At 51.0% G+C, this 26,976-nt stretch overlaps 2 protein-coding genes across 6 annotated transcripts in view; both read left to right on the top strand.

Moving 5' to 3' along the window:
- The window catches only part of SPATS2 (spermatogenesis associated serine rich 2), a 151,218-nt gene extending 143,255 nt beyond the window's left edge, over positions 1 to 7,963 (top strand). For both annotated transcript variants that reach the window (XM_058742895.1, XM_058742896.1), the window contains 4 exons: positions 1,003 to 1,112; positions 4,067 to 4,169; positions 5,443 to 5,657; positions 6,722 to 7,963. In XM_058742895.1, coding sequence (XP_058598878.1) covers positions 1,003 to 1,112; positions 4,067 to 4,169; positions 5,443 to 5,657; positions 6,722 to 7,033 — 740 coding nt within the window. In that variant the 3' untranslated portion in view covers positions 7,034 to 7,963. The remainder of the gene's footprint in view (positions 1 to 1,002; positions 1,113 to 4,066; positions 4,170 to 5,442; positions 5,658 to 6,721) is intronic.
- An 8,469-nt stretch (positions 7,964 to 16,432) lies between these two features.
- KCNH3 (potassium voltage-gated channel subfamily H member 3) overlaps positions 16,433 to 26,976 on the top strand; it is a 17,645-nt gene continuing 7,101 nt past the window's right edge. The window contains exons 1-9 of one of the 4 annotated variants that reach the window (XR_009265727.1): positions 16,433 to 17,141; positions 18,631 to 18,864; positions 19,348 to 19,482; positions 20,255 to 20,388; positions 20,828 to 21,071; positions 21,461 to 21,618; positions 21,704 to 21,911; positions 25,752 to 26,033; positions 26,329 to 26,528. Coding sequence is in view for 3 of the 4 variants with exons in the window: in XM_058742884.1 (XP_058598867.1) it covers positions 17,066 to 17,141; positions 18,631 to 18,864; positions 19,348 to 19,482; positions 20,255 to 20,388; positions 20,828 to 21,071; positions 21,461 to 21,618; positions 21,704 to 21,911; positions 25,752 to 26,033; positions 26,329 to 26,528 (1,671 nt within the window). In the remaining variant the exon portion in view is untranslated. The remainder of the gene's footprint in view (positions 17,142 to 18,630; positions 18,865 to 19,347; positions 19,483 to 20,254; positions 20,389 to 20,827; positions 21,072 to 21,460; positions 21,619 to 21,703; positions 21,912 to 25,751; positions 26,034 to 26,328; positions 26,529 to 26,976) is intronic. The other 3 variants (XM_058742884.1, XM_058742886.1, XM_058742885.1) reach the window with 3 other exon arrangements.

Below are 26,976 nucleotides of genomic sequence, written 5' to 3'. Positions count from 1 at the left end.
TCCAGGGCTTCGGGGTCATTTCAGATCTTTCAACAGATCTGGAAATGGCATGTTGTGGTCTGGGGTCCCATGAACTAGAGGAAAAGTTAAATGCCCCTTCCTCCAATATTATATAAAGAAGAGCATAATTAGAGTAAAAAGTTCCCACCTGGAAAAGCAATGATCAAATTGTACTGGGCAGGAGTAGCAGAATCCCTGGCCTTGTGGCAGAGATAACGCCTTCGTTCATATGGCAGCACCTAGTTCTGCTTCCTTGGAGGATTTCTTTGGCTCACATCCTCTGTAACCCCTGGTTCTCTGCTCTGAGAGATTTTTTTTTTTCATATTGTCTGTTATCCTCTGTGGCCATATCTGAGTTATACATCTGGGAGCATGCCAAAGATTATACTTCTTAAATGGCTGTCAACAACCTAAGTATCCACTGTTAGGGGACTTAGTAAATAATTGTAGTATACCTAAGTAGTAGAAAACCATGTGGCTGTTAAACAGTGAAGGAGAGCCAGCGTATTAATAGGCAATGAACTTCAAGGTATGTCAAGTAAAAATAGCTTAGGTAAAGGAAAGGACCACATATATGACATACTCCTATCTGTAAGGAGGGGAAAGAAGGGAGAGAGATATTTGCTGTCAGAAGTAGGGGGGATGCTTTTACTTTTCATTTTATACCCATTTATTCTAGGTGAATTTTTTTTACCCTGGGTACCTATTTCTGTTTTAATTTATATGTTTCTTGATTAAAAAAATTTTTTTTGACTGGAAAGAGAAGAAAGAGAAATGACAAATGATTTATGAGTCTTTATGATTCATAAAAAGTGTTTACCATTTAACTGCCTTCAGAGTCCCTCAAGAAGCTGGAAACTGGACCTTTGGTATTTTCATTTTCTGGATGGGTGGGCAGCTAAGCCTTTGGCTGTTCAAATATGTACTGCAAGGCCCATATTTCCAATTCTCCTTTATCCTATTTAGCAGAAGATAAGAGTCCTACTCTCTTTTCCTCCACAGTGGAAATTTTGCTCAGCCGACAAAAGAAAGCCGAACTTCTAAAGAAGATGACTGATGTGGCTGTTCGAATGTCAGAGGAGCAATTGGTTGAGCTCAGAGCTGATATCAAGGTAAAACTTCTTTCTCCTTTCTGCCTTTCTTCTTACCCTCAGGGACTGAAGCAGCAAATCTCCATAATTCATCGCCACATCTAATATATTGAACTCATGATCTTCTCTTCTCAAAGCTAACCGTCTTCCATGTTCCCTTTCTCTGTAAATGGTACTGTCATCTATCCAGGTGTCCAACCTGGAAGTCTTAGGAATTTCTCCTTTCCCATATTAAATCTGTCAGCAGACCCTGTCTGTTTGACCTCCTCCCAAATCTCAGATCTGACCTTTTCTCTTCAATCTTCACCACCACCATTGTGATCCAGCTACTGTTGTCTCTTGCTTGGACTTCTGTAATGGCCTCTTAACTGATTCCACCCGTCTATTCTGCCACTGCCCCGCCCTCCCAGCTCTCCATATCTGTTCTCACACCACATTAAACTGCTTCAAACCTCCCACTGCTTTTAGGATAAAGACTGTAATCCTTAACACGGCCTCTAAGGGCTCTGCAGGGTCCGGCTCTGCCACCATCTTATTTCACACCATACTCCCCTTGTTCTCTGGCCATCTTTGCTTCTCCTTCCCACAAACATAGTCTTTTCCCTCCTGCTGGAGGACTATATGTATGCTTTTTGATCTGTACAAAATGCCCCACCCAACTACTCCCAGCACACAGATAACTGACCTGCTCGTCCTTTTAACTTTCATGTCATGCCCCCTATCTTGTATGTTCATAGCATAGTTATCATTTTATATGCATTTGACTGATCTGTCTTCCCAACTAGATTGTGAACTTTACAGTGGCAGGAACCAGTGTGCCTCCAGTGTCTAGCATAGTGCCTTGGCATGTAGTAGGGATTCAGTAAATATTGAAATGGTTGGTTGGTTGATTCTGATTTTAGAAGAGAAAAATGAGCAACTTGAGATACTGATTGTATTGTATCTGTTTGTGAAGATTCTTAGGTTCGACACTCATGTATTTTAAATTCTTTAAAAAAAATTTTTTTTAATGTTTATTTCTTTTTTGAGTGGGAGGGGGAGAGAGAGAGAGAGAGACAGAGCACAAGTGGGGGAGGGGCAGAGAGAGAGAGGGAGACACAGAATCTGAAGCAGCCTCCAGGCTCCGAGCTGTCAGCACAGAGCCCAACAGCAGAGCTCAAACTCTCAAATCGTACCGTGAGATCATGATCTGAGCCAAAGTCAGACGCTTAACCAACTGAGCCACCTAGGCGCCCCTCATACATTTAAAATTCTTATATAAAGAACAATGTTTCTGAGACTAAGCATGGAGACCTGAGAGACGTTGGGATATTTGCAGGTAGTTGTGGACACTGGAATTCTAAATAATTGTTTATAAACCGTTAGCTGTGTGAAGAAGAGGAGTTGGCTGTTCCTACTCCTGAGCCCTAACCTCTGCTCTTTCTGAACACATGAGACTTCTTGCCATACTTAAGAGGAATACTTGCTGCACAGGCTATATAACAGCCTTTGTAAAATAAAAACCTAGATGGGAAATCATCTAAGACCTTCCAGGTATCCTTATCGTTCTGACCCAGTCTTTCACACTCAGTCTTTCACTTCTCCCCTTAGATGCTATTGGGGTGAAATAGCAAAACGATGCCAGTATGAAATTACCATTTCTGATTAACTAGAACTATAATACTAAAAATTATAGAAAGTCTTCTTCACTGACATGAAGATGCCAGTCAGTCTTGTTCAACTATCTGGGAGAAGCCGGAAACCCCTTTGGAATTAGATGAGAATCCTGGCTCTCACAGGCTTCATCTGTTCTCCTTCCCACGTGGTTGAAAAGCTGCTAGAAATATTTCTGCAGGCTGACTAAGGATCTGTTTCTCTCCACATATTCAGTGTACTGAAGTGGGTGCTGTGCAATTTAAATGTCTTATTTCCAGATCATGTTATTTCCGTCATTCTTGTTATGTCTCTGGCTCAACAAACCCTAGAATTTGTTTCAGAATTACTCTCAGACTGATATTACATGTCTGAAGGCTCTATGTTACAGAGGTTCATGTGCTTTCCTGAGCCACAGTGTACTCTCAGGACTTCAGGGTTCACAGGGAATTTTGATTTCTCCTTTACCATCTACTGCTTCTAGATCCATCCCAAGGATTCTGATGTTTTTGATTATACCCCTTGAAAATCCAAAGTGGAATTAGACCACCTGCTAGAGGACTGTTCTGAGGAGTTTGATTCTTGTAAATGATATGTAGGCCTTTAACTTTTCCTTTTTGCCTCCTTTTCATTTGGGGGTAAAAAAAAAAAAAAAAAAAGATTCCAGGCTACTTTGGAAATTGTTTATTGAAAGACACCCCCAGAAGCACTTTATTCCTGACATGATAGTTAGTTTTGACCCAAGGGGTTGGTTATGTCTCAGCTCAGTCTGCTTAAAAGGATTAAATTACTTGCAGCATAAACCCTTCTCATTGCAAGGTTGGATTTTCACATGAATGATTTTCCATCTCGAGAAGTTGTCCCCACTTCAAGGACTAACAAATCCTACTTTATAAAGGGATGAAGTGGGTTGCCTAAGGAGGTTCCTATTAAAGAACACCAAGCCCTCTATTTACATGGAATCATTGCTGTAACGTACGAGCATTTTTGCTGCCTCTGCTTCTGTATAAAATGGAACAATGTGGAGAGTAGCCAACAGTGGAAAGATGGCCCTCTACTGGAAACTTTTTCTTCTTTCGTTACAATATCTCTTCATCATCTCTGATGGGCTTTGGCCATCAGGTAGCATTTCATAAAGCTCCCCAACAGACTTACCTTTGAACCTTAGCAAAATGGCTGAATTCCATCAGTCACCTGGCATAGGCAATATGATGGCCATTTAGTAAAATTTGAAGCAACAAAAAGACAATGGAAAATAGTTTTTTTCATCTGTTTATAAGAAGCCATGGATTCCATGTATATCACCTGTCTCACCCGGAGGCTTTTCTTTGTCCTTTCTCCAGCACTTTGTTAGTGAGCGTAAATACGATGAGGACCTGGGACGAGTAGCTCGGTTCACCTGTGATGTAGAGACGCTGAAGAAGGACATTGAGTCATTTGGACAAGGTAGGATGGCAAGAGATTCTGGGCACTGGAGATGGTGAGGAGGGGACTCCGTCTCCTGATCCGAGACTAAAGTTTTGGCTTGGCTTCTCCACTGATTCTGCTTTAATGCCTCTTGTGTTTTTGTATGCTTTTGTGAAAAGCAGTTCTGAGATACTTAAGAAGTCACAGGATGCAGATTCTTTGAGCTTAAAGGATGGGCATTTTCTGGCTCCCTAAATTTGCAATGTTATTTTTTCATCCTTTTCTGCTGGGTTGAGTTGTGTGTGATACATAGTGTAAAGAGCGGGAGCTCTGAGTCAGACCGAGCTGGAATCCTTGCCTTTACATTAACCTCTCAGAACTTTATTTTATTCCTCTCCCAAATGGAGATAATAACACCTACCTTTCCTGGCACATAATAGGTGCTTAAATAATAGCTTTAAGGCTGGGGGGGGGGGTGTCCTTAAGGTGAGAGCTTATAGGGGCACACCAGTCAAACCCTGAGCTCAGGTCCTTTGTTCTTTCTCTGTCAGTATAAAAGTGAAAGGTCGGACCTAGAGCAGTGATTGTGAACTCAACATTAGACCAGACTTAAAACCAAAAAAAAAAAAAAAAAGGGGGTAGTTTTAAGCCATTGAATTCTGACAAAATTTGAAGTGAATATATTACTATTTTTCAGATATTTTGAGTTGAGGATTATTTTTGCAGAAAGAACCTTGGGAAGATACATGTTTATTATAAAGACTAGTTCTGTTCATATTTAATCCTGATTATTTATACCTTGCATCATTCAAATTTTTAAAAAGGGATTTAGCTTTCTATTTACCTTTTTCTTTCTTTGTGAAGTCTGTACTTCAGAATGTTCCTTCATAGGAAACTGAACATATGGCCCATACTATTGTTCCTAGGCTTAGTCAGCTGCTGGAGCCGCAGCCAGGAGTTTAGTAGGAAATGCCGAGAAGTCATGAGTTGGTGGGGGAATGACTACTCCGATCTTACGCTGTTCTCCTGCCGCTAAGAGTTCCTTTACAAAGCAGTGGGGGATTCACTAACTGGAATTTAAATAAAAACTTGAAAGGAAAAAAAAAAAAGCAATAGGGATTTGGAAGGAGTGGAGGAAGAGGGCAGAAGGGAGATTTTGCTTCCTGTTGCTTTTTTATAAGCTTATCTTTACAACTTCTCCAGTAGACAGTTCTTTGTCTCAAATTGCTTATCGTGAAGTGAAGAAATAGGGAAAACCTTACCGTCGTGCTCTTCTGTCCTATGACAACCTATTTCTCCTATTTCTGTCCAGTGTCCCATCCAAAGAACAGCTACTCAACCAGATCCCGATGCAGCACAGTTCCGTCTATGTCCTTGAGTAGCCCGTGTGATGCCTCTGCCGCTTCCTCTTCCACCTGTGCCTCTGCTCCCAGCCTTACAAGTGCTAACAAGAAAAACTCGGCACCAGGAGAGACTCCTGCACCCATAGCAAACTCCAGTGGCCGGCCCTACCAGCCTCATCGAGAGGTAACCTAGCTTCCACACCAAGCCACGTATGGAGAAAAGTTACCAGACTGTCACAGTTTAATTGCTGACAGCTCAGTACCTTACCTTCCTCTCTTTATGGCCATTCCACACCTATTTTGAATCCCTCCGGCCCCAGTTAGTTCCCGAGAAAGCATTTGGTACTTCTGTTCCAAACCACCAGCTAGCTTAGACTTCCTGTTGCCAAGACTGCTGACTTTCTGATGTTGGCGGGAGTCCTAGCTATTGTAGGTAGTATCGCCTGGTAATTAGTCACTGTGGGAGTCATGCACCCATCTCGAGGTAGATGAGTACACAGTGGCAGGTTCACCAGAGTGCATCTGAAGCAGCAGCTCCCTAGGAGCACCGCGTCAAATATATCCGGGAGAGAGAGTGAACCTGGTGGGGTGGAGGGCAAACACCAGAGAGTTGAAGCATAATCCAGAGGTTCTTTTCTTGGTTTGAAGAAGATGCACAAGAGCAATCCAAGGCAGCGCTGTTAGCAATCCTGCAGAACTGGTATTACATTGGAAGTAGAGGACAAAAATAAAACCACATGCCATAAGCTTTCTGGGTCGTAATGTGAGAGATGTCCTAAATGTCACAGCAGCATGATTTAATCTGTGCTTCATAATGTATAGCCAAGCAGATTGTAAAGACGTTTATTTTATTATTCCAGGTGTTCATTATCTTTACAAATGGCTTACAGTCCTCAGAGTTCAGGCATGTGATAAGATACTTGCCCAGTAAAGGGCTTGTAACAGCCCAAGAGTGTTCTTTCTTCCTCCTTAGCTTTCTTTTTGTGTCCAGCTAAAGAAAAGTGAAGTCCTCTTCAGTGGAGAGCCTAGGGATGAAAGGTGGGGTAAAATAGTGGAAGATACATGAATTCTGGAGTAGTGGGCTAAGTTGGATTGGCTGACAGAATTCTGGGAGTCTCGAGAGAGAGCTGAGTCCCAACTATGGGATACCACAATTTAGGCTTTAAGAATACTCCTGTAAGCTGAACTGGAACAGACAGAGTGCCATAATGCCAGAGTTCTTTGAACATTGTATTCTTTTATCCTCAGGTATTGCCGGGGAACAGACGAGGAGGACAGAGCTACAGGCCACAAGGCCAAAAGTCGAATGACCCCATGAACCCAGGGCGACATGACAGTGTGGGTCGTTACAGAAATAGCTCATGGTATTCATCTAGTTCCAGGTATCAGAATGCTCCATCCCAGGCATCAGGAAACATTAGTGAACGGGGCCAGGCCCACTCTGCAGGGACCAATGGAACTGGAGCCAGCATGGAGCCCTTCCCCCCCAAGCCCTCATTCAAAAAGGGGCTCCCCCAGCGCAAACCTAGGACCTCTCAGCTTGAAGCTGTGAACTCTTGAAGGCAGCTCCAACTGGCCTCTCTCCTCTATCCCACACAATTCAACTTGGTAACTGGACTTTAGGAAACTTATAGTTAGATGTAATAACAAAAAGAAGTTTACACATACCACTTTTTATGCCATTCTGAATATTTTGGGTTTCTTCTCTCCTCATTTCCTCTTTACCATTTTTGGAGGGGAAGCTGTTTTTTCCCTTGACCTTTCCCAATGGCACGGATTGAGTCTGATTGGTCACTTCCACCAGGAATCACAGGCAACCGATGCCAGGTTTCCCAAGGGTAAGCGATGTTCTTCCCAGGGCACCCGACCTTTCAGTTCCCCGAAGAGGCCTTCCTCAGCAACTCCCTACTGTTGAGGCTCTCAGGAGGAGATGGATCAGAACTAGTCCAGTTGCCTTTGCAGCCTAAGCAGAAGTGATACATTCCTGGCAGTTTCCCTCTACACAACAGTATAACCAGGAAAGGCAGCGAGGGAATTGTGTACTACATTGAATTAACCAGAGAAGCAGAAATTTAATTGGTAAAAAGGAAGGAACGCTGGGAAACATTTGAGAATCTGCCTCTGCTCCCAGAACATGCCTAAGATTGACACACTCAGGTCAGGGTTTTAGTCTCCTGCTTGGCGCTATAGCTTAATCTGCAGTCTCTTCAGAATGCCCAAAGCCTCGTTTCCTATGGCCTTAGACTGCAAACCAGTCTAGGGAAGTCTGTGGGAAAGAAGCATTTAATTAAAGGGGGAAAAAAAAGTGTTTCTTTGTTTCAAGAATGTTTGAAGATTTTTGTTGTTATTGTTCTCCATTGTTCCTGAATCCTATTCTTATCCTCAACCAAATTTATAGCAATATAATTAGTGTTAATCTAAGGTGTTACCCATCAACAAATTGCCAGTCTTTATAGTTGGAAAAATAAAAACAACTGCATAATGTTCCCACATTTGTTTCACGGCAGCAAATGACTTCATTTCATTCTCTGGTTTCCTTTGGGCCTCATGGGGTAGAAGTCACCCGGACAGCTTGTTCGGGGCTTAAATGAGGATGTCAGAGACCTAAGTCATTTGTCCACTGCTTAGCTTCGGAACCAGATGAAAATGCGGAAGCCAGCATGAGCAAATGCAGCTGTTCCTTGTGGGAAAAGATTCCTAGTGTAGGGAACGGTGACTTTCCAAAGGAAGCTTGCCGGTTGAGAAAAACCACAGCTGCCAGCAGCTCTCCCGAGCAACCCCTCTCCTCCACTGCCTGTCCCTTGACAGGAGTAGTGAGTGTAACGGTATAATTGAGCTCCTGCATGTAGCAGGTGGCAGTGGGGCCAGACCCCTCACCCCGCCCCCACCCCCAGCATCTATGATTTAGCAACAGCAGAGCTTTTTCTTTCTCCAGCATTTGTTCTCCCGAGTCTGAAGCCCAGACTGTAAGTGGCAGTGGTGCAGAACTTAGCTGCCTCAGGGCTTCCCTTGGCTCTTTGGCTGAAGCTGAGCTGCCAGGGTTCAGGTTGGTTGAACAGATTGAAAGAGGGAGAGAGAGAGAGAGAGTGAGAGTGAGTGTGTGTGTGTGTGTGTCTTTCAGTAAAGAAAACAGTAGTCCAGGAATACTAGGAAGCCATTTTAAAGGGCTGATCCCCTCATTTTGGGGAATTTGTCCAACACCATCAACCTGCTGGGTATCCAGGAAAAGCCCTGCTTTTATGATTAATTGCTTCCCTATACTTTATAGAAAGTCCAGAGATTGAAGTGATCTTGAAGGGTCAGTGTGGTCTATCCCTGTATCCAGGCAAACCAACCTTCTAAGATGGGAGGCTGCATGTTTGTCAAAACCACCTTGAAGTTGAGGAGCACCTTGCTGGCTCGGTCCATAGAGCATATGACTCTTGATCTCCAGGTCATGAGTTCAAGCCCCATCCTAAGTGTAGAGATTACTAAAAAAAAAAAAATGAAACATTTTCATGTTAAAATTAAAACCTCATTATAGAAGAATATTTGAAGATGTTTTGGTATGATAATAAAAAGTTTAAAAATTACACTTTTTTTTTTACATTTTGTTTTTAATGACAGAAGTAGTGTTTAAAATGTTTAAATGTTTAAAATGCGCTGACAGCTTAGAGCCTGGAGCCTGCTTTGGATTCTGTGTCTCCCTCTCTCTCTGCCCCTCTCCCGTTCACACTCTCTTTCTTTCAAAAATAAATAAATGTTAAAGTTTTTTTTTAAGTCAAATAATAGCAATTATAAAAGAAAAAAATTAAAGTTTTCCACCCTCCCTTTCTATTCCTCAGGGGTAATTACTCAATAATTTGGGATATATCCTTATAGACCTTTTTCAGAACATATATATACATATACACATGCATATATAGGCTTTTAACTTTTTGTTTTGTCTTTATAAAACAAGGATACTATATGCATTCAATAGTTCTTTTTGAAAATAATATGTCTAAGCCATAATTCATTTAGGATTTCATGTTTCAAATATTCTCCTAAATTTGTCAGTTGGACCTTCTTCCAGTGAAGAGAGGTTAGGCTTATCTTTTTTTTTTTTTAAGGCAATTTTTAAGCTTATTTATTTACTTTGAGTGAGACAGAATGGAGCAGGATGGGGCAGGGAGAGAGTGAGGGAGAATCTCAAGCAGGCTCTGCACTGTCAGTGTGGAGCCCGACGTGGGGCTCAAACTCACTAAACCGTGAGATCACTCAACTGTGAACTCACTAAACTGTGACCTGAGCCAAAATCAAGAGTCAGACGCTTACCCGACTGAGCCACCCAGGCACCCTGAGGTTAGGCTTATCTTAAGTTTGAATTGTACAGCCTATCTCTTGCTCCCTGTAGTAGCTCTGGGCTTCCCAAGAGAAGGGAGGCTCTGTGCCCTGGGCTGTGCCCACTGTGTTCAGAGGTGCCCTGCCTAATTGTCATTTCCCTTCCTTTCCCCTTCCTCTTAAAGATCAGTGTCTTGCCCTTTTCACAGCCTAAACATAGGACTGAAACTTCGGGTGGTTTAGCACTGTCAGTTGTATACCACTTGAGAGAGAAAATTTAAATTAGCGTGGCTTCATTAGGAACACCAAATACTTCCTAGGCCCCTTATTTATGGCAATTTTTAAAATTCATTTTTTGAAAAAGTTGTATGGTTTTTTCTTTTTAACCTTTAAAAAGGATACATGATGGAAATTTAAAAATCCTCTCCTACCTGGTCTCACTCCTGAGAAGAAATCACTGATAAGTTTCTTATATATCTTTCCACAAATTTTCCAAATCCAAACATGCAAATATGTATTTTTCTTTCATTTACATAAATGGGGATCATATTATGCATACTCCTCTATAGCTTGCTTTTTTCACTTGTCCTCTTTTTATAGCTAGTATTTGTTTTAAGAAAATCAATATATGTAAATGGTAAAAAGGAAAAAATCTATAAGCAGTCCAAAAGGTTATATGGTAAAAAATAAGCCTCCACCCCACTCTGGACTATTTGTCCCTTCCCCAGAGGCAGCCACTGTTAAGTTTCTTGTGGACCCTTCTGGAGATCTTCTATATTAGCACACATATCTCATAAGAATATACACCACTTAGATCTCTTTCCATGTCAGTACTCATAAATATACCTTGTTCTTTCTGTGGTTGCACAGTATCCCATTGTATAAACTCATCATAATTAGTTTAACCAGTCTTTAATGATAGTTTTCAGTTTTTAAGTATTGCTGAAATGAGCATCTTATACATATATCATTTCTTACTTGTGAGAGTATATCTATTGGGCAGATTCCTAGGATGGAATTGCTGGGCCATATGGTTATTGGTAAGTTCTCTTAAAGATGCTTGGATTTATACTCTCACCAACTGTGCTTTGTACAGTTGCTGAGCTGGAAGCTAAGGAGAGGTAAAGATAAGTAAAATACAGCCCTTCATGGGCTGATAAACTAGTTAGGGCAACTGACGCATTGAATAAAACAATACTAGGTAGTGTCGCATGAAAGAGCCATCCTGTCTGGTATGAGTAAAACGGAAGAAGCTTACAGTCCTCGGCTTACAGTAGGACTATACCAAGGGGTGGTCAGGCCTTTTGTTCAGTGGTTTATAGGTAGGGTGACCTCACATTTCAGAATCCCAACCCAGGGTACAGTCATATGATGATGTATGTGTTGGGAAGAGCAAGATAAACTGTTTTAGGTTGGAGGTGACCTGGAAAACCCAGCATGCATGGTTAATCAGTCTGTGAACTGACCTATACTTATTAGTTATCAGTGAAGTAATGACTTGTTACCTACTGGAAATTCTGCCATTTGACCTAACAAAATGAAGATTTGTCTTGCCTACTTTACAGGATTCATCCCACCTTCTTGTCCCACCTAGTAGGGATTGTATCCATGAGGTAGCATACTTCATGGAAGAAAAAGTCGTTCAAATCAGCACATATTGTGAGGTCACCAACCAAGGAGCCGTTTCATCACTGTTTTAGCCAGTTCAGAGTACCAGACCATAATCCTGGTAGCCAGAAGAAGGGAACTTTTAAATCAATCAAGTTTGACTTCGGTTGTATGAGCCACCCGAGCACGTTGTTTCCTTCGAACATTGAGGCACCTACTGTGTGCTGGGAACTATGCTGAGTTCTGAGGCATAGACAAATGATTCCAGCTCTTTCTTCAGCCACTTGGCAGGTGAAGGAAACAGAGCTCTCAGCTCTTCCTTAAACTCTTGGAAGCCATGCGTGGTGGCTACGCAGTATGGTAAGGTGGAAAGACCCTGGACTTTTGAGACATACACTTGGATTTTAATTCTGGCTTCAGTTAGGTAGCTCTGTGTCCGACTGACCTTGGGAAAATAACATTTTTGAACCGCTTCCTGAACTGTAAAGTGGACACAGTGGCAACTACTCCATGGATGGGTGAGAGGAGGTATCTAGCCAGGTGCTGCACAACAGTACCCTGGTGTCTAAGCTAACCTGTGACAAGTTGAACTTACCATAATTCTGCTTTTCTGTCTCTCCTGCCCCGTTAAAAAGTGTATAAAAGACTTCCCCTATTTCCAGACAGACAGATTTATTAACCAAAAAAATAATGCCTCAGTTATCCTATTCCTTCTGTAGGTTTTCTCCTGAGCGCGTATCCCTCCAGCATGGTGAGCTCTGTGCCCTCTTGTCTGTCTGCCATACATGTCGGAAAAGCACACCCTCATCCCCAGTTTCTGAGTTCCTGGGCGGGGTAGGCCAGAGACTGATGGCGTTCACACGGGTAAACAGTCACCCTTGCAGCAGCGTGCAGGAGTGAGGCTGAAGCTGGAGTTTCCCAGGGGAGAGTCAGGGAGCGTTATTTCCACCCAGGTGCTGAGGCAGCTTTGTCACCTACTTTGCTCCTTAACCAAGGGGGAAACATTATCTGAAGATCTTTCTGGGTGAGGAAACTCACCCACCGTCACTACCACCAGCGCAACTGTTCTCCAGCCCACCCGCCCCTTCACTGCCGTCAAAACAGCAGGAACAAATACCACCCACTCTGATTCCTCAGGGAAAAGTCAGGTCTCCTTTTTATGTCTCTCTTCAACTTAACCCAGTTAGGCTTTCCCTGTAACTGGATTTCAAACAAATCCGTTTTCTGGTGTTGCTGGAACACGCAGATTGAGATTGAGATTTCTCATAGTCACTCCCCTGCTTGCCACAGGCAGGACTGCAGTGGGTTCCCCTCCCTGCAGGGCTGATGGGGCTCCCCGCGGTTTGTGGTTTGTGGTTCGTGGTTCGTGGTTCGAGGTCCGGGTTGCCAGGCACTGTGGGCACTCGCTATAGGTCACTATCTGACCTCCCGTCAAAATGACCATACCGTCCCCTTTGAATAGGCTGTTTAGCAAAGGACAGGACAAAGCACCCCAGCAAGATGGCACAGTGACAAACTCCTGTCGACCCAGTCAAATCATGATTCGCATCTGGTTCCTCCACTTCCTAGCCATATGATCCACAACAGTTTGCAGATCTGTAAGTAAAACCATGTATCTTCCAGGATTCCCTTGTTGGAAAATGTATTGTGGTTTACTCAACAATAGCTAGGATCCTCCACTAACAGAAAAGGAATGACCTAGAATGACACAGCCAAGGATTGGCCAAGTAGTGGAGGCCTTGAAGTTTTCCAGAATGTTTGTTTGTTCTGAGATGGCGAACCTTCAGTGAGGCTTCACCCTGCGCTCATTTCTGCATTCCCAGGGCAAGCACTTAGGAGGACTGATAACAATCCCAACCACTTAGTTCATCTCACTCAACAATCCTTTAAGGAAAGATCATTTCACAAATGAAGGAACTGATGCTCTTGGAGATTAACACCCACCCCCACCCCGCTCCTATTGCCACCCAAGGTCATCAGTGGAAGAGCTAGAATTCAAATCCAGACTGGTCTGACTTGAAAGGCTAAGATTCCCATCGCTCACCACAGCCTTAGAAGCAGAACCTGCACCATTGGCTGAGAGAGCAAGGCTGGAAACAGACCTGGGGACCTCCAGAAAGGAGGAAGAGAGTGGGAAGAGGGGAGGAGAAGGGAGGGGCCCCTGGGCTCTGTTCCTCGACAGCCACCTGCTCTCACCCCCTGCACACAGTGACTCTGCCTGCGCTCTGGGGGGCAGGGTGCTTTTTCCATCTTTTGTGTCTTGAGTGGTTTTTCCCTTGCTTCACTCTTCTCTCTCTCTTAGTTCCTTTTGTAGATACTCCCACAGGCCTCCCACGGCAGCTCCAAAATGCAGGCTCCCGAGTTTCTTCTTTTTGACAATGGCTTTGAGCTGTCTCTGAACAGGGCTCCCCCTCAACCTTCCCCTCCCTGTGACTTGCCACCGTGGCCCAATAATGGGTCAAGAGTTGGGGGAATGAGAGAGGAAAGGGGCTTACGGTGCTCCCTGACCTCCCAGTACCCTGTTCACTTCTCAGCTCCTCCCCAACCCCCATTCTCTGGTCTCCTAAATGTGAGTCCCTGCCCCTCAGATAATAAACATTTACATGATGCAAATGTCACACACTGTTCTGTATTGGGGCTGGGGGGGGTGAGGGAGGTGTGGAAGGAGGAGGCATGGAATTTGTTAGTGTTAGCTGAGGGGAAGACCTGAGGGACAAGGTGAAGTGAAAGAGGGAAGAGAGCAGGAGGCTCTATGCCTGAAAATTTGCCTCTGGGCTGAAGGGGCATCTTAAACCCGGTCAGTTCAGAGGAAGGACTTGGGCAGTGGCTGCAACCCCCACCCCATATTCACATTCCCACAAATTCTTTGAAGGGCAGTGGGGAAAGGGATTTAAAGACCAGAACATTATTGTTTCATTCTGGGATAAGAAGAGTGATCATAACATTCAATAAAGGTTAGTATATTTTCTAGTATTGGGGGGACTAGGGTGCCAAAATAGGCTGGAGTTGCAGGAGGAGGCAGTGCATCTTAGAAATTTAGCCCCTCTGCTTCAGCACAGTGCTTGGCACCCAATGCTCAATAAATGTAAACTACTAATTCTTTCGGGGCACCCCCACATGCCATCTACTGCCTGCTCACACTGACCCAAGGTGTCTGGTTTGGGTTTGTCTTAATGTCCAAACCACTGTCTTTAATAACCAAGACCAGCCCAGGCTGAAAAGCTGGAAGCCCGAAAGCCTAAACACCTGGCACTTACACCGGGCGACTGGAAGGCCACCTGGATCTGATTTACAACCCAGATAACCAGTCCCCAGCTAACCTTAAGCTCTTTCTGGGTCCTTGGTGGGGACGGCTGTGCTGCAATGAGGCAGACTCTGGACCTGGGTTTGGAAGATTGTCATGGTTGGAACCTTAGTTCTGCCAGTTACCAGCTCGGTTACTGTGAGCAAACCTCTCTCCCTCTCCCATTCTTTCTGTCTCTCTTCCTCTGTTTCATTTGTGGGTGGAGTGTAAGTAGCATCTACCTTATTTCATAGGGGTTCAATGAGATTCAAAATCAGATAATAAACATTTACATGATGCAAATGTCACACACTGTTCTAAGTCCTTTACTCATTTAATCTTCCTAACAACCCTCTGAGGTCGTTATTATTTATTATCTCCATTTCACAAAGGAGAAAATTGGGTCCCGAATGAAAACCACGTAGCAAGTGGCAGGACTATAGTCAAACCAAGTTGTGTGCTTTCAACCACCCCCTGGTCTGGTCTCCAAGCGAGCGGACTCCTACCAAAGAGCACCCTCTCCTAGCAGAATGCTTGAACTTGGCGTGGAGGGTGTGATGATGGGCTGGAGGAGGGCTGACTTTGCTTGTGGAGGTGGGCGTGGGGAACAGGTTCCTTGGGGTCTTTCTTCCTGGGAGCGGGATTCCAGGATTCGGAGGACCTGGGGAGGAGGACGCTTCCTCCCTTTCCTCCTAAAGCACCAGCTCATTTAAATACAGGTGCCTGGGGCTTTGGCCCGTGTCGCTGACGAGGGGTGGGTGGAGCGGGCGACACTCCTTTCTTTCCGAGGCTGGTGGCTGTGGATGTGTTTCTTTGAGGGGCGGGGGTGCTGGGCTTCCCGCTTCACCCGTTGGGGAACAAATTGCTGCTTTGGCCCCGGCGGCTCCTCTGGGCGCGGGCGGTAGCCGCGCTCGCTGGCAAATCGTGGGAGGGAGGAGGAGCGGCGCTGGCAGAGCGAGCCGGGGGGACCGACGCAGCGCGGAGACAAGCTACAGACTGCCGCCCCGGCCCCGCTCCGCTCGGCCCCGCCCGGCCCCTCCTCCCACCCTCTCACGGGAGGGGTCCCTGCAGCCACCGCTCCCCCCGCAGCGCAGAGCCCGCTACTCTGGGACTCGAGGAGTTGGGGCAGCGTTGGCCGGGTCCTTCTCACTCCCCGCTCGCTCGCTCGCCAGGGATCCGCACGCACCAGGCTAAGAAGTTCTCCCAGTGTCTGACGTCCTACCCGTCCGCTGTATTTGCAACCTGACCCTCGGGAGCTGCCTGAGAGGCAAAAGGTGACAAAGAGTAGAAATATCCCACACCCTTTCCATACACACACCCACCACCACCACCGGCACTCACCGAGAGCGTCTCAACCTTACTTCCAGGGCTACCCACCCTCCCGTTTCCTGATAGCTCCTGTCTGCAGCTGCACCTCCCAGTGACGAGGGTCAAGTTGAGGCTGACAAAGGCTTGGATGCCCAGAAGCTGCGTTTAGACACCCTCCACCCCATCTCCTTTTAGACTTTCCCGTACAGTTGGGGTCCCTCTGCCTGCCTTCCCCACCTCCCACCACCGCCCAGCCCCCTTTCCCTTTACATTTTTTCCTCGGGGAAAGCGTCTTCTAAAACACAGAGCCCCCCCCCCAGCCCTCCCCGCGCACCCCCCCCCCCGCCGGAGTTCTCCTCTGGTCGCTCCGGGGGAGGAGAGTCTGCGAGGCTCTGTGCGAACCCCCATGCTGCAGAGAAAGACGCCTCGCCCCTGCGCTGAGTCAGCCCGAGCGGGACCAGGCGCTCGCCGGTCTTCTCCGAGGGGCGGGCGGGGCGGCTTGGGGCGGCTCGGGCAGCAGGCTCGGCGGGGGTAGGGGGGCCGCCGCCTCCCCTGCCCCCACCGAGGTCCCAAGGGGAGGGGATCCCTAGGCGGGAGGCCTGTCCCTTTAAGGAGGCGGCCCTGCCTGGGTGTGCCCGTCTCCATGGTTACCCCGGTGCAGGCGGCGGGCGCCGGAGGAAGGGAGGGAGGCTGCCTCCTCTCCCCGACAGACCGCGGGAGCTGCGGGGACCCGGCGCCGAGCGGAGCCCGAGCAGGAGCCGACCCGCAGCCGAAACGGGAGCCGCTGCCGCTGCTGCCGCCGCCGCGAGCGGAAGGTGCGGAGAGCGCGGCGAGCGCCGAGTCTGGAGCCCGGCATTCGTGGGCGGCCAGGACGCGAGAGGCCGCGCGCCATGCTCCGGGCCCCGACGGCGGGGACGCCCCCTCGCGCACCGGCTGCTGGCTGGGCCTGCGAACCCGGGGTGGGTTTCAGCCTCCGACGGCTGCGCTAGGGGGCGCGGGGCCCGGTGGGGGGCGGCCGAGCTGGGCGCCCTCCCCCGGCGCTGAGCCCCCGCGCCCCGGAGGGATGGGGCAGGCGGCCACGGCCGCCTAAGATGCCGGCCATGCGGGGACTCCTGGCGCCGCAGAACACCTTCCTGGACACCATCGCCACGCGCTTCGACGGCACGCGTGAGTCTGACCTTCACTCCACTGGCTCCCAGAGAAGCCGTTCCCTGCCAGGGTTCCCGCAGGTCCCGCTCCCCGACATCTCAGCCTGGCTCCTTCCTGTTCTCACCCTCTGTCCCCAACGCCCTGATTGTAGCGGGGACCACCATCTCCTTCCAGACGCCGTTTCCCAAAAGGTCCAGGGTCAACTTTACACGAGGCTGGGCAAGACGGCCAGAAGTCTCAGGGTTTGGGGCCCCGGATGCTATTTGTTTGCTAGAGATCGAACCCCTACCTAGTCAATCTAACCCACCCTGTTCCTGAGTCTGGAGCTATCCCACCGACTAACATAAAAGTGGAGGGGCGGGGTGGGGGGTGAGGGAGAGGAGCGGTGCTCAGGGACAGCCGGAGGGTTCAAAAATCAGATTTAGGAAAAAGGTTTGCAAAGGAGGTAGAGTAGGCGGGATTTGGGAGCGCACTGTTTGTCCAAGCTCACCTCACCGCCTAAACTCACCAGCCTAAACCCAAAGGACCCCTCTAGACCCCCAAAGATAGGTTTGGGTATTCCTACCAAGATTGGGGAAGTTTGGAGTAGGCGACCAGAGCTTCTGGATCCTGGGTTTCCAGGGCTCTGAGCACAGGGAAAGTCGTGAAAACCCCCTCCCTCCTTCTCCTGCTCCCTCACACTCACCCCCAGTGGGGCTTCCCAGCTCTCTGCTTGGCACACTTCATGGTCTTGCAGTTCCTGATAGGTGGTGGGAGCCCATCACTGAGCAGCCCCCTGCCCCAATACACACACACACACACACACACACACACACACACACACACACACACACACACACACACCGGCTTCTCCATCCTGCAGCCTGCTGATTCAGTGCCCCCACTCCCCAATACATTGTTAGCTTCAGGCAGTGCTGTGCAGCTACCATGCTTACACCCCCATTTTTTATCACATTCACTAATTCCTGAGCCCCGTCAGGCAGCTGGGGTTCAAAAAAGTGCAGGCTGAATGGTGGCCTGGACCGCCTCCCATCCAGGTGGGTTCCAGTGAGAGGAGCCAGACAGCCATGAATGGACCTGGCAGAGGTATGAGTGGGGCTGTGGCTGCCTAGGGCTGGTTGTGCAGCCCTCTTTGGGCATCCCAGCCCTACCCTATACCCCAAGCTGCTCAGGACTCGGTCCAGAGGGCACAGTTCCCACACAGGGCCGCATTCACCAACCTCAGTGTTGATTCCTGAATATACACATACACACGTGGCTAGGAGTGGACCCTTGCAGGGTACTGGTACACAGGTGACACACTGATTCCTGTTTATAAACCACACCTGCCTGCCCTAACCCCCAGCCACACACACACACACACACACGCACACACATACACACACACACACACAGAATTCTTGGGTTTCGTGACACCCACCCTTTGGTTGCAGGCATTTAGGAAAGAGGGGTGGTAGACCCTGTGCCCCTCCACCCCATGCCTCCTCTGAGAGGTGCTCTTTTGCAGACAGTAACTTCGTGCTGGGCAATGCCCAGGTGGCGGGGCTCTTCCCCGTGGTCTACTGCTCTGATGGCTTCTGCGACCTCACGGGTTTCTCCCGGGCCGAGGTCATGCAGCGGGGCTGCGCCTGCTCCTTCCTCTATGGGCCAGACACCAGTGAGCTTGTCCGTCAACAGATCCGCAAGGCGCTGGATGAGCACAAGGAGTTCAAGGCTGAGCTGATCCTGTACCGGAAGAGCGGTGAGGGGCCACCTGGCCAGCCCACCTCACTTTTGAGGCCTCACCCAGCCTGGCACCCACCCCATCCACTGCCCCTGTGTTCCATCCCCATCTTCTCCATCTCCCCATCCCATCCTGTCTTCCCACATCCCCTTACTTTCCCCGCCCCATCCACTGTCCCTTGGCTTCTCTCTTCCATCCCCACCTCAGCCTCAGTCTCCACTCAATTTCTGACCTTGAGTTTCCCAATTAAGCGGAAAAATGTCCCGGTCTCAGTAGGACAGGTCTATGAACACACATGTCTGATGGTCATCTCTGCTCTCCTTTGTCTTCCCCCACCCTCTCTGTTCCATCAAGCCCTGTCCTAAATGGAGCCAGGCCGCCGCTCCACTCCCAGAAAAGCCCCCATCCTGCTTGTGTCTTGGCGGGGGGTGGCAGTGGAACCTCTGTCACCTCGGGCAAGGTGGAGAACAGGAGCTAGGCTAAGTCTGTCTTTGTGCCCAGGGCTCCCATTCTGGTGTCTCCTCGATGTGATACCCATAAAGAATGAGAAAGGGGAGGTGGCCCTCTTCCTGGTCTCTCACAAGGATATCAGTGACACCAAGAACCGAGGGGGCCCTGACAATTGGAAGGAGACAGGTGGGTGCCCGTGGGGCTGTTGATTTTAGCTGCTGTGGGTGGGGCCTTGGCACCCAGCTTGGGCTCACGGGTCCCCCCACCCTCTTGCACTCACTGAGTCCCACTTTGCTGGGTGAGAGGCCTGTGCTGCTCTCATCTCCACATGCCCAGGTATGGAACGCTTGTTTCCAAAGAGACCAGTTGAGACAAAGTTGGAGTTTTGAAGTCAACTTTACTAAGAAACGGAAAGCAAACAAACTCCGCTAGTGCCCGCAAAGTACCATTTTCGGACCAATTAGTGGGGCCCAGTGCAGACCCACTTGGTACCTTTCCCTCACACAGAGCTGACTGGGAGTCCCATCCAAAGCCCTCTTTTAGTCCCTGGGACCTTTCCCCTCTTGTATCCTCCAAGGACCGGGGAGGCCTTACGGCCAGCTCACAAGGCTGTCACTGGGGGCAGCTGGGGATGCTAGGGGTACTCTCCATCCCCCCTACCCACCCCCCAGGCCTGGGAACCACCTCCCCTCTCCTGTCTCAGGCCTTTCCCTATGGAGATCCTTTCCAGCCTTTGCCTTAATCCAGACCTCCTTCTCCTGCAAGTTGGCATGGGGAAGAGTGTCTGTAAGTGCCCCTGGAGGTAAGGATGCTGAAGTCCCCAACTCTAAACAGACTAACCAGTCAATGAGTCAGACTGGCCCAGGTCATGGGCCAGCAACTGGTGTCCTCCACACAAGACCCTAGCTAGGGGGTGTGGGCACTCCCCCCACCATCCTCACGGGCCCCTCTTTTGCAGGTGGTGGCCGGCGCCGATATGGCCGGGCAGGAGCCAAAGGCTTCAATGCCAACCGGCGGCGGAGCCGGGCTGTGCTCTACCACCTGTCTGGGCACCTGCAGAAGCAGCCCAAGGGCAAGCACAAGCTCAATAAGGTGGATTGCGCATAAGGGTGTGTGTTTGGGGGGCAGGGCACCATAGGGGCAGGCTGAGGAGATGGAGGAGGGGAACTAAGCCCAGCACAGAGAGGATGTCCAGGGGACCACCCAGGCCCCACCAGCACTTTGGGGTTGTGACTGAGGGAGGGAATGTCAGATGCCTGATCCATCAAAGATAGTCTTGGCCCTGGAGTCAGATGGGACTTGGATCAATGTCGGCTCTTCCCCTAAACGGCTGTGTGCCCTCAGCTAAGTCAGTGGGCTCTCTGATCCTCAGTCTTTTGATCTGTAACATGAGGGCTCTAATGCCCGTGTCAGAGGTTGCTTTGAGTATGCAGGGAGAGAAAGGAGGTGGCTGCCTGTCCCAGACCCTATCCAACTCAGCTTCTATAAATTTCCTGTCCTCCCTGGCTGGACCTGCCCTGCCCCCCCTCAGGGGGTGTTTGGGGAGAAGCCAAACTTGCCTGAGTACAAAGTAGCAGCCATCCGAAAGTCACCCTTCATCCTGCTGCACTGTGGGGCACTGAGGGCCACTTGGGACGGCTTCATCCTGCTTGCCACCCTCTACGTGGCTGTCACCGTGCCCTACAGCGTGTGTGTGAGCACAGCCCGGGAGCCCAGCGCCGCCCGCAGTGCCCCCAGCGTCTGTGATCTGGCTGTGGAGGTCCTCTTCATTCTTGGTACGTGTGCCCTGTGCCTCCCACCCCACCCCACGCCGGGCACCCCTCGGGCTTTGATGGGGATAGTCTGCATGGCTTCCTGTGCCTGCTGACAAGTGTCCCCCACGCCCTCCCCCTGTTTGTGACCTGTGGGCTTTGAAATCAAACCTAAGTTCCAAACATACCTCTACTGCTAATGGGTTATATGACCCTGAGCTGATGATAGCCTCTCCAAGTCTCAGTTTCTCCCTCCATCAAGTGGGCATAACAGTATCCACCCTTTAGAGTTCTGTGTGAACTACGATGGTAGGGGGCCCCAGGCCATGTCAGATATCCAGTAAAGTGTCAATGCCCAGTAAGGTGTGGCCCCTCCGCTACCCCATGCTGAGTCCCACCCCGACTTCTTGCAGACATCGTGCTGAATTTCCGCACCACGTTTGTGTCCAAGTCAGGCCAGGTGGTATTTGCCCCAAAGTCCATTTGCCTCCACTACGTCACCACTTGGTTCCTGCTGGATGTCATCGCGGCGCTGCCCTTTGACCTGCTACATGCCTTCAAGGTCAACGTGGTCAGTGTGGCTGGATTGGGTGGGCTTTGGGGCAGGGCTGGCGGGGCCGGCCCTGGGGTGACCTCCCTGTCTCCCCCCACCTCAGTACTTTGGGGCCCACCTGCTGAAGACGGTGCGGCTGCTGCGGCTGCTGCGGCTGCTCCCGCGGCTGGACCGCTACTCGCAGTACAGTGCTGTGGTGCTCACCCTGCTCATGGCTGTGTTCGCCCTGCTCGCCCACTGGGTGGCCTGCGTCTGGTTCTACATCGGCCAGCTGGAGATCGAGAGCAGTGCCTCGGAGCTGCCGGAGATCGGTACCAGAGGCTTCCGGCGAGGGGTGGGGGGGGGAGGGGAGAGTGTGTGTGTACATATGTAACAGAGGAATATGTCTGCTCGAGTGTGTGTGTGTCAGGGAAATGTGAGTCCACGGGTGTGTTTGTGAGCTGATATGGGGGGTCAGGGATGTGTGCAAGTCTGCATGTGTATCCGGGGCATACATGCAAGTAGGTGTGTGTTTGTGAGAAGAATGTGGGGGCTGGTGTGTGTGTGTGTGCGTGTGCGCGTGTGTGCGTGTGTGCACACGTGCACACAGGTGTGACTGTGACAGAGCCACTACCTTGAGGTAGGCCTGTTCTTCAGCAGCCAGGCATAGTGGAGAAAGCCTGGCGGGCTGCCCGGGGGAGTCCTACTCACCCATCATGCCCTCCTTGTGGCCTTAGCCTTTGTCACATTCTTCAGGCCTCTGCCCAGCTGAGAATCAACCCTTCTCAGGAGAAGGCCGTGCAGGGAGCCACTGCCCTCCTGGGTACCTCTGGTGCCTGGTGCTTTCGCACCACCCTCTCGGAATCCCGCCCCCCACACCTTGCCCTCTAAGGCCTTTCCCCACTCTTGTTATATGCAGGCCCATCCCTCTCAGCTGCTTCTCTGCCCTCCCCCAGGCCTAAAATGCAGCCTTTCTCTCTGCTCCGCTGGTGTACTCACTCTCCTTCACTTCACCTCTACTTCCACTCCTCCCTCTGCTCGCCTCCCACTCACATCTTAACTCCTGCCAGGAAGGCTCCCACCCCCACCTCTCCACCCAAAATGGTACCCGGCAGGTTGCAGTGACCTCCTAGGGCCAAACCCGCATCCCCTTGAAGTCCCTGTGGCACCTGACTCTGCTAACCACACCCGTTTGAACTGCTCTACGCCTCTGCCCTGAGCAATGAGGCCCTCCGTCAGCCTCCTCCGCCCTGGCCCTGTCTCCTCCCCTCACCTTGTCCCCTGTCATTCCATGGTGCCACTACACCAGCTCAACCTCCATCCTTCCTCTAACTCTGAACCATTCTGTTCCAGCCAGTTCTAACTCTTCATACCCTGAGGCTCCAAAACCCAACACACCTTCTCCCTCCCTTACCCTCCAGCCCTCTGGTGGCTTCCCAGGAACTGGCCTGTAGTGCTTGTTCCAGTCCATGGGCAGCAGGCCAGCTGCTCAGATGGCCTTGCATGACCATCTGCTCCTTGGTGGGGTCACCAGGAGTCCAGCTGGGCCTTAGAAACGTGCTCCGATCAGTTCCCAGGGCCAAGGAGGCTCTTGCAAATCCTCTCTCCCTTGCCAAGCCCGCGGAGACTGGTGTGTGGCCCAGAGGCCCACTTGGATATTCCCCAAAGCTCTAGTTGCCGAGCATACAGAATCGGGCTGCTGCAGGCAGTGTCAGCTCCTTGGCACCTGCCCTTCCCAGAGGGAGGCTGTGATGGAGGTGGACGGGGCGACACGGTCAGTGGGCCAGGAGATAGATAATAGTGATGCAAAGCCCTGATCCCAAAGTGGGCTGAGACACCATATCCCCAGGTCAGTTTGTGCCCAAATAGGGCCACTCTTGAGTCTCTGGTCCCTGTGGCTCCTTTGTTCTGACCACCTCACAGAGGCTGCTCAGCTGATGGGAAGAATATCTTTGGCTCTTGGAGGGGCTCTGAGTCCCGCCATGGAGAACATGGGCAAGTGGGGGGCTGGCTGTTTTGCAGATATTCATATTAATTCTTGCACCCTAAGTTCTGGAGTAATTTCATTCTATTTTGGGCTGGTACTAGCTCACATTAGAGGAGTTTCCAAGTCCTTCTTCACATCATCTTCCCCTTCTTGTTTCTCCAGAGAAGCGACTCCCCAGCTGGGTCAGAGCCACACCCAGACCTCCCAGAGTCCAGCCCCAGAAGGGATTTCTGGAGGGGAAGTGGCGCCCCCTCCTGGTCTGGCTCTGGGAGGTCCCTGCTCCCGGCTTCCCTGCCTGGGTTCTGCCTTGCTGTGGGTGATGTAGACACAGAGTTCCTTCCCGCTATTCCCATTAGCCCCATAGAGATGGGCTGCATTTTCAAAAGATTGTACTAAATGCTGAGGGAGATCACTCGGGGCATTTCTCAACGAAAGCCACTGGCCTCCGGAACAGCTTCCCCGCACCACCAGCTCCAGGAGCTGCCAATGCACCATGGCCAAGACAGAGAGGACAGGCCCCTCTGGAACCTTCCCCTCATCCTCCTGCTTCTCACCCCTTGCCGCCCACTCTCCTTACCTGGAACTGGCTTCAACTCGGGCCCAGCTGAAGAGCGACTGACGAGCTTGGCACGCTCCCGCTAATCCTTGCAGCACACGTCGAGTCACAGGAGAGCAAGTCCTCACCTTGGCTCAGGCCTTGACACATCTGTATGAACCGCACACTCCAGCTAAGCTGAGCGACTGCTTGCACGTGTCACCATCCCTAGGGATGGCCCAATATGTCCTTCCCTAGATCGGTAACAACCTTCTCTCAGTTTCTCTGAGTCAAAACTCTAGCCATCCTTGGAGACCAAACACCAATGTCCTCTCTTCTAGGGAGCCCTCTAGCCCTAACCCATAGCATGTCAGTTTGAGCCCCATCACATGGCCCTCGGGTGTTGTGCATGAGGCACATGTTTGTGAGATCGCTGAATAAACAGGTCTGGGGGTGAGGAGGGGCATAGAGATGGCAGGGAGAGTGTGGAGCAGGGACGCTGGGTGTGTCAAGGTGGGAGGGGCAGAGCGCATGTGGAGAGGTGAGGTCCATTGCAGCCACAGACCCTGAGCCCCCTCTCTGCACCTGCCTTCTGTGTCTCCACCCTAGATCAGCCCTCTCTCCCTTGCTCCCCGTGACCCCCGGTTCTGCCAGGATCCCTGGGACCTCTGTGGACCCCAGGAACCCCCATCCAACACCCTAGAGTTCCCACAAGCTTCCAGCTGGGCTCAGAGTGACTGTGGGTAGCCAGAGCTCCTGAGAGAGCCCAGTACTCAGCTCCACCTCCTGCCAAGTCCAAGCCAGAGAGTGTGGGATTGATGGGGGGAACTGGGGCACTCTCAGCTTCTGCCCAGTGTCCCAGGCTGACCCATGTCTGCATGTGTGCTCAGGAGCCTCTGTGTGTGCACAGGTGCCTGCCTGTTTGTGGCCTTTGAGTGTGCTTACCTGTGTGCTCGTGTTCGCCTCGCCTACCTGGCTGTCTGAGTGCAAGCACCTGTGTGCCCTTGTCTCTCTCCCAAGTGCGCTCAGGCTTTTCCTGTGTGAGTGGCTGTGGCTGTGCACCTGTGAATGTGCTCATACGTGTGTGTCCTCATCCTCTCAACTGCAGAGCACGTCTGTGGCCTTGATGGTGCGTATGCACGTGTCCACGGTGTGCTTGAGAATGCGAACATGGGGTTGGGTGGTTTGTGTGGTCGTGGGAGGGGTGAGGGGGAAGCAGCCTTTGGGAGCAGGTGAGCCCAGAGAAAGAGCAAGAGGAGTCTGGGTGGACAGGGCAGAGGAGGTGGCCTCACCTCTCCGTCCCTGGGAACAAGACTGTCCGGTGTGGGCCCTGTGCTCCTCCAGCCGGCCCGTTGGCTGGGATCAGTGGCAGCCACGGGAGAGAGGGTGCAATGCGCCTTGCTCCCTTCTCGGCACCAGCAGACGCCGGCTGGAGAGACGACAGCCTCGTCCTCACGTGCTTGTCTTGGTCAGGGTTGAGGGGGTGGACAGGGTGTGCTGGACCGGCAGAGGAGGAAAGTGGTGGGAAGATATGGGGGGGGGGGTCTGCATCCACATGGCCCCTGCCCCGGGGGAAGCAGTGGGCACACGTGCGCCTGTGGTGTGGCAGTGCCGTTCCACTTGCTTAGGTGTGCCCTGTCCCCTCCCCAGGCTGGCTGCAGGAGCTGGCCCGCCGACTCGAGACCCCCTACTACCTGGTGGGCCGCAGCCCTGTGGCAGGGAACAGCTCCGGCCAGAACGACAACTGTAGCAGCGTCAGCGGGGAGGCCAACAGGACGGGGCTGGAGCTCCTGGGCGGCCCCTCGCTACGCAGCGCCTACATCACCTCCCTCTACTTCGCGCTCAGCAGCCTCACCAGCGTGGGCTTCGGCAACGTGTCCGCCAACACGGACACCGAGAAGATCTTCTCCATCTGCACCATGCTCATTGGCGGTGAGGCCTGCTGCTCTCCCTGTCCTGGGCCCACTCTCAGACTTGTGGCTCCAGGTGGCCCCAACTCCCCGCCTCCCCCCAGGGCCCCAAGGTCCTTCTCAGAGGTTCTTCTGCTTTGGGAGACTGAAGGAACACAGAGCCAGGGCCAGGGGAGTCCCATGTGGCTGCAGGACTCCCTGCCACACAGCGGCCCGTGTCTTGCCTAGGAGACTTGGATGGTGGGAGGGAGGACAGATGTGTCCAGCATGGTGTCAGGCCGGGCCTGGAGGTGACCCCCTCTCGCCACCCTCCCCAGCCCTGATGCACGCGGTGGTGTTTGGGAACGTGACGGCCATCATCCAGCGCATGTACGCCCGCCGCTTTCTGTACCACAGCCGCACCCGTGACCTCCGAGACTACATCCGCATCCACCGCATCCCCAAGCCCCTCAAGCAGCGCATGCTCGAGTATTTCCAGGCGACGTGGGCTGTGAACAACGGTATCGACACCACTGAGGTGCGCAGGCCTCCAGGGCTGGCCCTTCCAGCCTTTGCTCCTTCCAGGAGTATGCGCTTGGCCTAATATTCCCAGGAGTGGGCTGGGGGGGCAAGGAACGCAAAATTCTGGCTTCTGCTCCCCGGGAGTGGGCAGTAGCATGGGGCAGAGCGCAGTCAAAAAGCCTTGAAGGCCTTTCTCCACCCTTGTTAGGCCTGGAGGCTCTGCTCACCGACATCCAGCTCTGGGCTGGAGGAGGAAAGCCAAGCAGCTCACGGTGGGCTAAAGTGATGGGAGGGGGGCAGAGGCAGCCTCCTGCACTGCCGGTACAGGCTACAGGCACGGAGCCTCAGGTCCCTCCCACACTTCCCCTTGCTCCTAAGGCCAGTGGGATGGATGTAAAGAGGGCTGGCTGGAGGCTGCCTTGCATTCTGCCACCACTAACCTCCCCACCTGCTTCCCCCCTGCA

Source organism: Neofelis nebulosa, chromosome 8, assembly GCF_028018385.1.
Source record: "Neofelis nebulosa isolate mNeoNeb1 chromosome 8, mNeoNeb1.pri, whole genome shotgun sequence".
Taxonomy (NCBI): domain Eukaryota; kingdom Metazoa; phylum Chordata; class Mammalia; order Carnivora; family Felidae; genus Neofelis; species Neofelis nebulosa.
Note: the sequence above shows the minus strand (reverse complement) of the source record. Positions and strands in the feature narration are given on the sequence as shown.